Source organism: Sphaeramia orbicularis, chromosome 5 (genome assembly GCF_902148855.1).
Source record: "Sphaeramia orbicularis chromosome 5, fSphaOr1.1, whole genome shotgun sequence".
Classification (NCBI taxonomy): domain Eukaryota; kingdom Metazoa; phylum Chordata; class Actinopteri; order Kurtiformes; family Apogonidae; genus Sphaeramia; species Sphaeramia orbicularis.
The window spans coordinates 14,064,830-14,080,008 of NC_043961.1; the positions used below are offsets into that span (position 1 = coordinate 14,064,830).

At 35.2% G+C, this 15,179-nt stretch overlaps 1 protein-coding gene across 1 annotated transcript in view; it reads right to left on the minus strand.

The window, feature by feature from the left end:
* The window catches only part of LOC115419802 (contactin-3-like), a 133,558-nt gene that overhangs the window by 28,731 nt on the left and 89,648 nt on the right, over window positions 1-15,179 (minus strand). Inside the window, exons 10-12 of the mRNA XM_030134827.1 lie at window positions 14,460-14,577; window positions 11,086-11,244; window positions 2,636-2,785 (exon numbers count right to left, since the gene is read on the minus strand). Of these exons, the coding sequence (XP_029990687.1) occupies window positions 2,636-2,785; window positions 11,086-11,244; window positions 14,460-14,577 (427 nt within the window). The remainder of the gene's footprint in view (window positions 1-2,635; window positions 2,786-11,085; window positions 11,245-14,459; window positions 14,578-15,179) is intronic.

Below are 15,179 nucleotides of genomic sequence, written 5' to 3' on the forward strand. Positions count from 1 at the left end.
TTATTACTGTTATATCTGCTGTTATTACTGTTATATCTGCTGTTATTACCGTTATATCTGCTATTATTACCGTTATGTGTGCTGTTATTACCGTTATATCTGCTATTGTTACCGTTATATTTGCTGTTATTACCATTATATCTGCTGTTATTACCGTTATTTCTGCTGTTATTACCATTATATCTGCTGTTATTACTGTTGTATCTGCTGTTATTACTGTTATATCTGCTGTTATTACTGTTATATCTGCTGTTATTACCGTTATATCTGCTGTTCTTACCGTTATGTGTGCTGTTATTACCGTTGTATCTGCTGTTATTACCGTTATATCTGCTGTTGTTACCGTTATATCTGCTGTTATTACCGTTATATCTGCTGTTATTACCGTTATATCTGCTGTTATTACTGTTGTATCTGCTGTTATTATTGTTATATCTGCTGTTATTACTGTTGTATCTGCTGTTATTACTGTTATATGTGCTGTTATGACTGTTATATGTGCTGTTATTACTGTTATATGTGCTGTTATTACTGTTATATCTGCTGTTTTTATATCTGCTGTTATTACTGTTGTATCTGCTGTTAATACTGTTATATCTGCTGTTATTACCGTTATATGTGCTGTTATTACTGTTATATCTGCTGTTATTACTGTTATATCTGCTGTTATTACCATTATATCTGCTGTTATTACTGTTATATCTGCTGTTATTACTGTTGTATCTGCTGTTATTATTGTTATATCTGCTGTTATTACTGTTGTATCTGCTGTTATTACTGTTATATGTGCTGTTATGACTGTTATATGTGCTGTTATTACTGTTATATGTGCTGTTATTACTGTTATATCTGCTGTTTTTATATCTGCTGTTATTACTGTTGTATCTGCTGTTAATACTGTTATATCTGCTGTTATTACCGTTATATGTGCTGTTATTACTGTTATATGTGCTGTTATTACTGTTATATCTGCTGTTTTTATATCTGCTGTTATTACTGTTGTATCGGCTGTTATTACTGTTATATCTGCTGTTATTACTGTTATATGTGCTGTTATTACTGTAATATCTGCATCTGCTGTTATTACTGTTATATGTGCTGTTATTACTGTTATATCTGCATCTGCTAGTGTTATATCTGCTGTTATTACTGTTATATGTGCTGTTATTACTGTTATATCTGCATCTGCTAGTGTTGTATCTACTGTTATTACTGTTATATCTGCTGTTATTACTGTTATATCTGCTGTTTTTATATCTGCTGTTATTACTGTTATATCAGCTGTTATTACTGTTGTATCTGCTGTTATTACTGTTATATCTGCTGTTATTACTGTTATATCTGCTGTTATTACTGTTATATCTGCTGTTATTACTGTTGTATCTGCTGTTATTACTGTTATATCTGCTGTTATTACTGTTATATCTGCTGTTATTACTGTTATATCTGCTGTTATTACTGTTATATCTGCTGTTATTACTGTTGTATCTGCTGTTATTACTGTTATATCTGCTGTTATTACTGTTGTATCTGCTGTTATTACTGTTATATCTGCTGTTATTACTGTTATATCTGCTGTTATTACTGTTGTATCTGCTGTTATTACTGTTGTATCTGCTGTTATTACTGTTATATGTGCTGTTCTTACTGTTATATTTGCTGTTATTACTGTTGTATCGGCTGTTATTACTGTTATATCTGCTCTTATTACTATTATATCTGCTGTTATTACTGTTATATCTTCTGTTATTACTGTTGTTTCTGCTGTTATTACTGTTATAAATGTTGTCATTACTGTTTTATCGACTGTTATGCAATCTTTTTTTTTCTTTCTTTCTGCATGGTTTTTCATAGGGAGGTGAGAGAAACAGTATCTCTATTCTCTGTATGTCCTGTGCATTTACTGAACTGACAATAAAAAAAATCTTTGAATGTTAATTTGTCAGTCTCTGTATTAAGATCCATTGCGGATATATAGTATGTGAAGTATATACAGCAGGAAAAACTGGAGTATTAGTGGAAAAAATATAGCGTTAAACATGTCTTTAACCCTTTCGTTCAGACATCAGAAAATGACATTAATTTTCTGATGTTTTATTTCAGGTTTCAATTTTAGTTCAGTTTTTTCTGTGTCTTTCAAGGTTGTGTGAATATTTCCTGTATCCTGAAGAAATAGCAAAGATAAATGTGGAATAAGACTTTTGCACAGTACTCTATATGTTATTATGATAATGTTTTATATCCTGATAACTTACTAAAACTTCGCCCAAGTGTTTCTATGCAGTAAAAACACATTAATTGTTCTAATCTCTAGGCAGAAACTTTTGATTTTTCAGATTTTATTACGGTTAATTATTGTTTATATTAGTGCAAATCTAAAATAACTGCCTTCTAAGCCGATGCAGAATTCATAAACCATATTTCATTTCACGCATTCTTTCACCTGTCATTTTTGAGTCTATAAATTGAAGCTTCATTTACAGAAAACTAACAGAAAAACATTGAAACTTAATAACATGTAAACAAAAAAATTCACCTGCACCTCAAAAAACACATTAAAACTATTCAAGCTGAAAATCTGAATAAATAGAGTAAAAACAAATGTTAGAACTAGAACCGGTGTCCTTGTACGTACTGGCGTCCTCGGTCCTGGTCTTGGCCGATGCTGGACTGGGCTCCCCCAGACCCACATTATTGCGAGCGACGACCCTGAACTCGTACTCCACCCACGCGTTCAGACCGACTACCGTGGCCGTCAGCATGTTGCCATTGATCATCTCCGGCACTGCGAGACGGAGATGAAACCATTAGAAATCCACGCTCCGTCACATCTACAGCCCCCCCCGCTGAGGCAGGTCGAGGACCGCTTCACATTCACATTTACAACACTTGAGGATCTAAAACCAGCCTCTGTGTATCCGCAATGTGGACAAAAGTATGTGGACATAGTGAATTCAGGTGTTTCTTTTCTTAACAGGGGTCTGGGATAAAAAACAATAATGACAAATAATATAATATAGTTTTATTTTGGCATAAATATCCTTGTATTGGTTAGTTTGGTTATAAATTGTTTAATAAAAAAGATGGTTTTTACTTAATTTCTCCCAATATTTTTTAAAAATGTATTTCTTGACAATGATTTTAACCCTTTATCGGGAAAGTGACTATTTTTTGGTAATTTCCGCGAACATTAACCCTTTCATGCATGAATTATGAGAACCTTAATGGGTCAAAACACAGTAATGTCCCATCAGAGAGTGAACTTTAATTGATTGCACTGGTCAACAACAAATTTATTGTTTAAGTTTTTTGAGCTGATTTAGGATAATTTTGGTGTGCTGAATCCAAAAATCACATTAATTTTGCTCAATCAGGTCAACTTTCTGAACTATGCTACATATTAGCTTTTTAACATTTTTGCTTACATTTATGGGCATTTTCACATCATATGATACAAAATTCTTTCATATTTCTTGCAATAAACGAGTTCTGAAGATTTTACTTTTGCCAATTTATGATTAATGTTTTTTTTAATATTACAGGTGAATGAAATGCTACATCTGCGGTGAATACACCATTGTACCTAACAGGAATCCTGTTAGAACATTATTTTTTTCTCTTAAAACCTATTTTGGGTGAGAACTATATAAAAAAATCAACTGATAAAGTCAAAAAAATGTAATTAATTTTATGAAAAGATCAAATTTTTCAAAATCAAAATTAGCAAAAAAAACCTGACCTGATTGAGAAAAACAGATGTCATTTTTGGATTTAGCGGTGCAAAAGGGTCCTAATTCAGTTGAAAAAACCTAGACAACTTGCAAAAAACATTTTTTCTGTAACCCAGTGTTGTCATTCCAACATTTATTTCAATATAAAGTAGCTCTTTGTTTTGGATGATCCCTTATGGTCTAACTAAAGCAAAAATGACTTTAAAAGTAAAAATGTGGGTCAAATTGTCTCTAAAATGTCCCGTCAGAGAGATTTGGAATACCGTGTTTTGACCCTAATAAAGATATTTTTCCTGAGTGTTTTTATTCCCCTTGAGGCATGAAAAAAACTTTGAAATTTTTTATGAACCTATTTTTCAGGGAGTTGCAAAAATATCCACTCAGCTGGACATCATGCGTTTAATTTTTGAAGAAAAAGAAACATGTATTTACTGATATACTGTGTGAAAACTATGAAATAAATTATTTTAATGCTGCTAATCTGATGTTTTGTCACATTTTGCCATACTCTAATATTAGTTATTACTCACTTTATGGAGATAATATGCAAAAAAAAAAAAACCTAAATAAAATTGCAGTTTGATATAAATTTAACAAGCAACTGACTTACTCTCAAACATGTTAGTGCAGATCAGGTTTATCAAGAACAGCAAAGTTACAGTAATGGTATGAATTGCAGTGTATGGGATGATGCATGAGCGTCCACTGTGTTGTCTGATATGGAACTAAAACAATAAAATCCATGACTATACAAGAGAACAGCTGGAGAATAGCTGTCCACTGGAGTGACCACTATGCATGAAAGGGTTAAATATGGGTCCAATCCCGTGCGTCAGTGAGGTCAAGAAGCATGTTGGTTTTTATAACAATATACAGTGATTCAGAGAGACTTAATAGAAAGTTTGAAGCTGTAAATAGTGAATATGTGTGATTTTTGTCAGTTTATGACCTTATAACAATTGTTTTATTGCATGTGTTTACTTTTTACCAAGTGCTGCTGGAATGTTTAACGGTAAGAGAAGGCGGATGACGATGTCCAATAACACACTAAGGTTGAAATTTTGAATTTCAGAGTATTTCAATGAGTGCCCTATAAAGGGATAAATGTTCTATCTCTAAATTTCTAAAATATTTTTCATGCTCTGACTGTAAATCATAATTTTCTACCACAACTAACAACAAACCATCTACTTTCTTCACATTTCACTGAGGAAGAAAAATCTACAATTAAACTTTATGTCAAATCATAATAAACAGGACATCTTACAGTTGTAGCCATGATGTGTCCCAATATTTTTGTCCATATAGTTTATAAAGTTTATTGTTTTTAATCGTACAGCTGTTTTATGTCTTTTTAATCTATTCTTGTATTTTATTCTTTTATTTTGCTTTTTAATTCTTCTGTACAGCACTGTTGTTTGTTTGTTTTTTTTATTGTACAGTTGTTTTATGTCAATCTATTCTTGTATTTTATTCATTTATTTTGCTTTTTATTTATTCTTCTGTACAGCACTTTGGTCCACTGTGGTCGTTTTAAAGTGTTTTGCAAATAAAGTTGAGAGATAGAGAGAGAGAGGGAGAGAGAGAAAGAGAGAGAGAGAGAGAGAGAAAGAGACGCTTTGGAAAATAGTATCTGCCAAATGCATAAATGTAAAGTAAATGTAATGAAACGTCAATATTTCCTAAAGTTTAATGAGAGATTTTTCTTCCTCAGTGAGATGTGAAGAAAGTAGATGGTTAGTTGTGGAACAAAATTATTATTTACAGTCAGAGCATGAAAAATATATTATAAATTTAGATGAAGAACATTTAAAATCATAGTCATGGATTAAAAAAAAAAAAAAAAAAAAAAAAAAAAAATCAATGTTGACAGAAATTAAGTCAAAACCATCTCTGAGGCATTTTAGAAGCAAAGATAATTTAACCCAAACTAACCAATGCAATGATATTTATCCCAATATAAAACTATATTATGATATTTGTCGTTATTCTTTTGTATTCCAGACCCCTGTTAGAAAAGAAACACCTGAATTCAACGTGTCCACATACTTTTGTCCATATAGTGTAAGACCGGCTAAATCCTTTGAATTCTTGCTTAAAAGCCCAAATGCTGTACAATCTAGTAAGAAAACATAAAGAAGCAGGTAATTCTCCTAGAGAGTTAGAAACCAAAGAATAACAGTGTGCTTTAAGCCGGATTTAAATCATGCAGCGTCGGAGTCGAGTTAATGTGCAGAGGCAGTTTGTAACCGAATTCAGAGGTTACATCTGTTAAAGTGCAATCTCCTCTCCTCTGTGCTTCAACCTAGATCTTGTTGGCGAGGTGGGTTGATAGATAATTTAAAGGTAAACAATAAAATCTTCCTGAAACGTACAAGGAGTCAGTGAAGGGAGGTCAGTGTGGGGTCAGTGAGGAAGGACTAACATCCAGTCGGACTAATCCAAAGAAGAAGAAGAAGAAGAAGAAGAAGGAAAACAGAGGCTCAGCGTGGACATGAATTATTATTGAGGTTGAAGGCGATGAGAAAGAAATACAGCAGTGTAATAGTGTAGCTGTGCATCCAGTAGAAGGTTCAGACATTAGAGCATTAGCACCTGTCCAGGACTAAAAATAGGACCGGTGTCCCTGGATCTGAGCGGCATGTTCTATCAACAAACAATACCAGTTGAATTTGTGAGGTTGTCAGGTTCTGTCTCTATGTTACAGGGTGGGGAAGCAAAATTTACAATGAATATTTAGTTGTTTTTTCTCAGCAGGCACTACGTCAGTCATTCTGAAACCAAACATATATTGATGTCATAATCATACCTAACCCTATTATCCATATCTTTTCACAAACTTTTACCCATATGAGTAATCAGGAAAGCAAATGTCAAAGAGTGTGTGATTTGCTGAATGCACTCGTCACACCAAAGGAGATTTCAAAAATAGTTGGAGTGTCCATAAAGACTGTTTATAATGGAAAGAAGAGAATGACTATGAGCAAAACTATTACCAGAAAGTCTGGAAGATACTATTAAAGAAGAATGGGGGAAGTTGTCACCCGAATATTTGAGGAACACTTGCGCAAGTTTCAGGAAGTGTGTGAAGGCAGTTATTGAGAAAGAAGGAGGACACATAGAAAAAAACATTTTCTATTATGTCAATTTTCTTGTGGCAAATAAATTCTCATGACTTTCAATAAACTAATTGGTCATACACTGTCTTTCAATCCCTGCCTCAAAATATTGTAAATTTTGCTTCCCCACCCTGTAGAGTCCTGTGGTTTCGATGTAGGAGATCAATCTGACAATAGAAGTGGGCGGTACTTTCACTGGAGGAGAACTCAACTAATTCAATCCATATATGACTTCTATCAGTAATCATTTTAATTTAATTTAATGGATTAGATTTACACAGCGCTTTTCTATGAACGCATACTCAAAGCACGTACAGAGGATCCATTATTCATTCGCTCTCACATTCACCCTCTGGTGGTGGTAAACTACATTTGTATCCACAATTGTCCTGGGGCAGACTGACGGAAGCGTGGCTGCCAATCTGCGCCTAAGGCCCCTCCCACCACCATCGAACATTCACACGCATTCATACACCAGTGTGAGTAGCAGCACTGGAGGTAAGGAGGGTGAAGTATCTTGCCCAAGGACAAAACGGCACATGGACAGAGCGGGATTCGAATCGCCAACCCTTCGGTTATTGGACAACCCGCTCTACTATCTGAGCCCTGGCCGTCCCTAAGGAACTAGATTCATAACTGTAACCATTTACATGATATACGCATCAAAATAATGACCATTAGAAGTAAAGGCATATTTTGTTTTTTTGCAATCAAATTTGAATTTTCATTTCCATTTAACAAATGAAGTCCAACAGAGGTATTTCTGGGGATTGGATTGGAATGGAATGGATTCTCAGAACAAGAATACCAACAGTGGGCCCAAGACATAAGAATGTGTCATGGGATAATAAAGGGATATTTTTAATATTTAAAAAAAAAATTGCCAAAAACCCAAAAATCAATTAAAAAAAACAAAAAAAAAAAACTAAACGTGAGCATACTTTGTAGACATCGTCCTAAGGAAGCTACATAAAAATTTTAAATGAATCCGACCTATAATTTCGGAGAAGATTGTTGAAATCTCGACACTGGGGACCTTGATTTTGACTATTTAAGGTCACTAAAGGTCAAAGGTCATGGACCCAAATGAAAGTCCATGTATGACTTCTTAACAGTGCTCAATAGTAACTATACTGATATCTGTAACCATTTACATGTTCTAAGCATCAAAATAATGACCAATATAAGTAAAGACATATTTTGTTTTTTTTTCAATCAAATTTGTATTTTCATTTCCATTTAACAAATGAAGTCCAACAGAGGTACTTCAGGGGATTGGATTGGAATAGAATGGATTCTCAGAACAAGAATACCAACAGTGGGCCCAAGACATAAGAATGTGTCATGGGATAATAAAGGGATATTTTTAATATTTTAAAAAAAAATTGCCAAAAACCCAAAAATCAATTAAAAAAAACAAAAAAAAAAAACTAAACGTGAGCATACTTTGTAGACATCGTCCTAAGGAAGCTACATAAAAATTTTAAATGAATCCAACCTATAATTTCGGAGAAGATTGTTGAAATCTCGACACTGGGGACCTTGATTTTGACTATTTAAGGTCACTAAAGGTCAAAGGTCATGGACCCAAATGAAAGTCCATATATGACTTCTTATCAGTGCTCAATAGTAACTATACTGATAACTGTAACCATTTACATGTGATAAACCATCAAAATGATGACCATTATAAGTAAAGGCATATTTTTTTGTTTTTGCAATCAAATTTGTATTTTCATTTCCATTTAACAAATGAAGTCCAACAGAGGTATTTCAAGGGAATGGAATGGATTGGAATGGATTCTCAGAACAAGAATACCAACAGTGGGCCCAAGGCATAAGAATGTGTCATGGGATAGTAAAGGGATATTTTTAATATTTTAAAAAATCACCAAAAACCCATAAATCAATTAAAAAAAAAAAAAAACTGTGAGCATACTTTGTAGACATTGTTCTAAGGAAGCTACATAGAAATTTTAAATGAATCCGACCTATAATTTCAGAGAAGATTGTTGAAATCTAGACATTGAGGACCTTGAGTTTGACCATTTAAGGTCACTAAAGGTCAAAGGTCATGGACCCAAATGAAAGTCCATGTATGACTTCTTATCAGTGCTCAATAGTAACTATACTGATATCTGTAACCATTTACATGTTCTAAGCATCAAAATAATGACCAATATAAGTAAAGACATATTTTGTTTTTTTTCAATCAAATTTGTATTTTCATTTCCATTTAACAAATGAAGTCCAACAGAGGTACTTCAGGGGATTGGATTGGAATGGAATGGATTCTCAGAACAAGAATACCAACAGTGGGCCCAAGGCATAAGAATGTGTCATGGGATAGTAAAGGCATATTTTTTATATTTTAAAAAATCGCCAAAAACCCAAAAATCAATAAAAAAACAAGAACAAAACGTGAGCATACTTTGTAGACATTGTTCTAAGGAAGCTACATAAAAATTTGAAATGAATCCGACCTATAATTTCAGAGAAGAATATTGAAATCTAGACAATGGCGACCTTGAGTTTGACCATTTAAGGTCACTAAAGGTCAAAGGTCATGGACCCAAATGAAAGTCCATATATGACTTCCTATCAGTACTCAATAATAACTATACTGATATCTGTAACCATTTACATGTGATAAACCATCAAAATATGGACCCTTAGAAGTAAAGGTACATTTTTAATATTTTAAAAATTTGCCCAAAATCCCAATGTTTAAAAACTGTGAACGACCTTCGTAGACATTGTCCTAAGGAAGCAACATAAAAAAATTTAAATTAAACCCGACTAAAAGTTTCAGAGAAGAAGACTGTTGAAATCTAAACATTGGTGACCTTGAGTTTGACCTTTATAGGTCACTGAAGGGCAAAGGTCATGGACGGCTGTGGGTCACTTGGTAAAATGGGATGTCCAATGACCAAAGGGTCGGTGGGTTGAATCCTTCCCCCAACTGTCCACATGTCGAAGTGTCCTTGGGCAAGACACTGAACCCTACATTGCTCCCAGTAGGACCTGGCGGTGCCTCTGCATGGCAGCAGTCACCCACTGGTGTAAGAGTGTGTGGGTGAATGTGAGGCTTTGAAAAGCGCTGTGGGCACCAGAAAAGTGTGCAAAAAACAGTATATATATGTTGAGGCCCAAAACGGAATCTGGCCCGATTCTGAATCGGCCTGGCCCAGAATGGAATTCTATTCTAGGCCGGCCTAGAATGGAATCCTGCTGCTATAATGTTATTTTTATACCATGTTTAAAGCAAATGATCCATAATTCCATAATTTGTCATAATTTTACATTTTCAGTCTTGCATACCCTGAGTAACTATTGTCAATTTCAGTCGATTTCACTGTACCATATATTGGTGGGGAGTACCACTAGGTTCTATTTGTAAATAAAGTGTATTATAGTTTACAATTAAAATGTTGTTTGTTGCATTTTTTTTTTTCACATATTTGCAAATTCCATGTATTCATTTTTGTAATAATTTAGATCATTTGCATTAAACATGGTATAAAAATAACATTATAGCAGCAGGATTCCATTCTAGGCCGGCCTAGAATAGAATTCCATTCTGGGCCGGCCCGATTCTGAATCGGGCCAGATTCCGTTTTGGGCCTCGACATATATTTACCATGGACCCAAATGAAAGTCCATATATGGCTTACTATCTATTATCTATTACTATCAGTGAAGTGGGTGGTACTTTCACTGGAGGAGAATTCAACTAATTCAATCAAAGTCCATATATGACTTCTATAAGTGATGAATAGGAACTATATTGATATCTGTAATCATTTACATGTTACAAGCATCAAAATATGGACCATTATAAGTAAAGGCACATTTTTAATAATTCAAAGAAATTGTCAAAAATTTAAATACGTTAGCGCACACCTAAAATGTCTTCAGGGGACAGGTGTGTAGGAGCATGAGGTACGAGTATAAGAAAAACAGTTTTTCTTCTTCAAAAATTCAAACATCAAATAATCTAAAAACTGTGAGCACACTGTGTAGACATTGTCTCAAAGAAGCTATGTAAAGAAACTGAAATGAATCCGACCAGTAGTTTCAGAGAAGAAGATGTTTGAAGAAATTGCTGACGAAGATGGCGACGAAGACGATGATGGACACGGCCTTCACAACAGCTCATGGTCTCCTGGACAGTGAACTAAAACCTAACAGACATGTGCAGACTGATGCTACAGACATGTTTGAGTGGTTGTTACCCGTGTCCACAGCCTGCCAGCCCACAGTGAAGGGCGTCCGAGCCTGGACGATGTAGCCGGTGATGGGGCTGCCGTTGTCTCTTCCTGGAGTCCAGGAGAGCTGGGCGGTGCTGTCCGTGATCTCCTCCACCGATACCTTATCCGGAGGCCCCGGCGGACCTGAATCAATCAGAGAATATGCAGCATGTGAACTTCTCCAGAGGTCCTATCCATTTCCAGAAGTCTCCCCTCCTTCATCAAGCCTCGGCTACGCGTCAAGGCCACAAGTGCGGCGTTAATTAAGGCCTCGTCCTTGGCGTGTGCACGTGGAGGCTTTTTCTTCTCCAAAGTGCTTACTGAACATGGGATCACCGGATTGTCAAAGAGCCACTGGATGGAATAATTTACAAAAATGGGAGGAAAAAAAAAAGACCAGTGAGAAGAATAAAGGAGGTGAGAGAAGACGTGTTTACGGCTCTGGCTTTACCATGTTGGTGTTGTTTGCGCTGCTGCTCCATTATTCAAATGTTTTTCATGATATTTTGCCGATGTGTAAATGAGCCAATTATAGTCATTTTCTGTGATAAACATTGCCTTCTCAAAGCACCTGGGACAGCTATTACAGTTTGTTAAGGGCATGAATACCAATGTAAATCACCAGAGATAGGCCCGCACAGTGGGCTGCATACACCCAGCACATATCAATGAATCCTCAGCCCAGCTGGAAGGAAGGAACACATACCACGCTGTGTGTACGGCATGTGTGTAACTTCTACTTAACAGTACAGTATGAGACTTAACCCATAAAGACCCAAACATCCACTGGTGACCAAAACTATTCAGTGATATAAAAAGTTTAACAACTGTTGATCCACTAATCCTATCAATCCATGTAAATAATTGGTGTAAAATACAGTTTGTCATCTTTTCATGGTCATCAGATATGACCCATTTGGATGTTCAGAAACTCTGTAGTTACCATGGAAACACTGTCATCTTCTACAACACTGACTCACCAGTAAAACCCATGGAGTTGGATCAATGACAGTGGATGGAGACACTTGGTTTATGTTCAGTTAATGAGAGATTTGATCCAGACTCAAAACTCACCTTTTCAGAATAGCCTACCCCCCATAAGCTCTACTCTCCATTCTACAACTTCATTTCTATAAATAGTAATTATTTGTTTTAATCTGTTTATTTCTTTGTATTTTATGGATTGTTTGTTTTATCTTGTACAGTGTCCTTGGGTGTCTTGAAAGGCGCTTATAAATAAAATGTATTTTATTATTATTATATTTGACTGAAAAAGTCACTTTTTCCTCCATTTTCTCTGTTTCTGATACAAGTGGTGCCAGGCAACACAAACCCCACCCCTTGCACATATTGTAGCTTATTCTGGCATTGATCCAGCTGATGACATCATGTCTACGCATGTACTGATGTCAACATATCAGTTGCCTCTATATACAGGGGTTGGACAAAATAATGGAAACACCTTCACCTCAAGATGATAATGCCCCAATCCATACAGCTAGAATTGTTAAAGAATGGCATGAGGAACATTCTAATGAAATTGAGCATCTCGTATGGCCGGCACAGTCCCCAGACCTCAACATTATTGAGCATTTATGGTCAGTTTTAGAGATTCAAGTAAGACGTCGATTTCCACCGCCATCGTCTCTAAAAGAGTTGGAGGGTATTCTAACTGAAGAATGGCTTCAAATTCCTTTGGAAACAATTCACAAGTTGTATGAATCAATACCTCGGAGAATTGAGGCTGTAATTGCCGCAAAAGGCGGACCTACACCATATTAAATTATATTTTGTTGATTTTTTAAGGTGTTTCCATTATTTTGTCCAACCCCTGTATGTGGCAAGTTTGAAGTAAATTGAAACAAAATTGGTGTTTATATAGACATGTGAAATTTCGCCCATTATAAGTAAATGGGAAAAAAAAAAAAGATTTTAAAATTTGATAAAAAATTTGAACTTCAACCTACTTTTCACAAACTTTAACCACATTAATTGTGGGTCAATGGTAATCTATAAACCCAGTTTGGTATGAATTCAACCAATAGTTTTGCTGCTAAAGTGTTAACAAACAAAGAAACAAATCGAAGCAAAAACAATACCCCTTGCCCCCCCCTCAGGGATAATGTTATTTTAGGATTATTGTATTGAACCCATAAAGACCCAGTGGTATTTTTGTGGCCGTACCTAAAATAATTTTTCTCTCTATTTAACTATTCCTTTTTTGTTCAAAGTGTTTTTTATTGCATATCTCGTCACAGACAAGCATAATACTGTCATTTCTTTTTTTTAAAATCCCAAACCCATGAACATCCCCACCCTGTTGCACCAAACAAAAAAAAAAACAAACAAAAAAAAAAAAGATAATTGACAGTAATAATAATAACAAATAAAAATAGGGACACAGATATTAGTCACATTTTCATATTAATAAGACTCCTCTGGAATAAGTGAAGGATCTACCTTTTTTATGGGATTCAGAACAGGTTGGCAGGTACTGAAAAACTTATTGGCACATCCTCTTATAGAATATCTGATTTTTTCCAATGTTAAATGATGTAAAAGATCCAGAAACCAAGATTTAAATGTTGGAGGTTGTTTATCTTTCCATTTTAGTCGTATTAGTCTACGAGCTAGAAGAGTGGTGAAGGCAATCAGGTTTTTAGATTTTTGGTTAAAAGAATGTAATATAATGCCAAATATTGCAATTGTTGCCTCAGGTTCAATATGATCTATTTAACTATTCTTAAGTGATTTATAACCATTTATTATAATATTATCTTCTATATTTCCAGGTTGTGTATTTTTCTATATTTAATTCACTGATCATGTAACCACATCTGTTCTGGGTCACTGTCAATCTATCAACCCAATCTGATATGAATTCATTCAATAGTTTTGCTGCTAAAGTGTTAAACAAACAAACTGAGACAAAAACCAATACCCCTTACCTCCCCTTTTTTGGGGGGGGAGGTAAAAACCCTCAACTTTAATTGGAGCTTTTATGAACATCCACCTGATCATTGAATTAAATGTAGGAAAATTCCTGATTTACACTTAAGAATGTAAAATACTGAGCATAATATTAGAATAAATGGTGGTAAATCACTTAAAAAAGGTGAAAAAATAAAGAAAAAAAAATCATTTGGGAACTGACACAGAAGTAGCTCTGGGTCTTTACGGGTTAAACATGAGCTCTACAGTATCTATGTTTCTCTTTTCCTGCAGGAAGCCTCAAGGATTTTTCTCTATAAATCTCCCTCAACATCCTGAAGACTCCTACAGATGTTTCAATGACAGATTACTAGTTTATTTATACTGTAGACATAGTGCAAGCTGGAGAAATCAAATATTTCTCTTACCTTTGACAACCAGGATTGCAGAGGTGGACAGACTCTCCACATCAGTGTCAATAACACAGACGTATTTCCCGCCGTGATTCAGCTGGATGTTACGAATCATCAGATCCCCTGATATAGTCTGAAAGGAGAGTCAGTCATTAAAAACAAAACAGACCAAAGCTGTGGAGAAGTACTTTTATTCCCCTCTTTGAGATTCTGACTCCGGCATATTTTACCATTTCTAATGCTCTGCTCAATTGCAGCTTCTCCAGGCCACTGATTTTTGCATCTCTTCAAATACCAACAACAGACATGGCAGATGTACTCTGCACAAATAATGCTGTTGGCCGCCCTTCAGGCGCTACCCCACCATCCAACGCCCCCCACCCCCACTTCAACCCCCACCCCCTACCCCCTACAAACAGCCACCAGCCACACACAGGACACGCAAAGCAAACATTCTGTCGTTAATTGGCAAGACAATCCTAATTATTGTGTAAATACATAAGCTCAAGCAAGATATGAGTATAACTGCGGGTGAAAAGAGCAAATATTATTTTACATAAGCTGAATGCATGTGATGGCCGTGAGGGAACAGACAAAACATCACAGCAAACATTGCAAATGTTCTCATCTGTTTAAAGATGTTTTTATTATGTTTGGCCTTAGGAATTTTAAAGAGATAAGTCTAATCCTTACACTAATGATCCTACATTTTACCCCAGCCATAAAACACAAGCC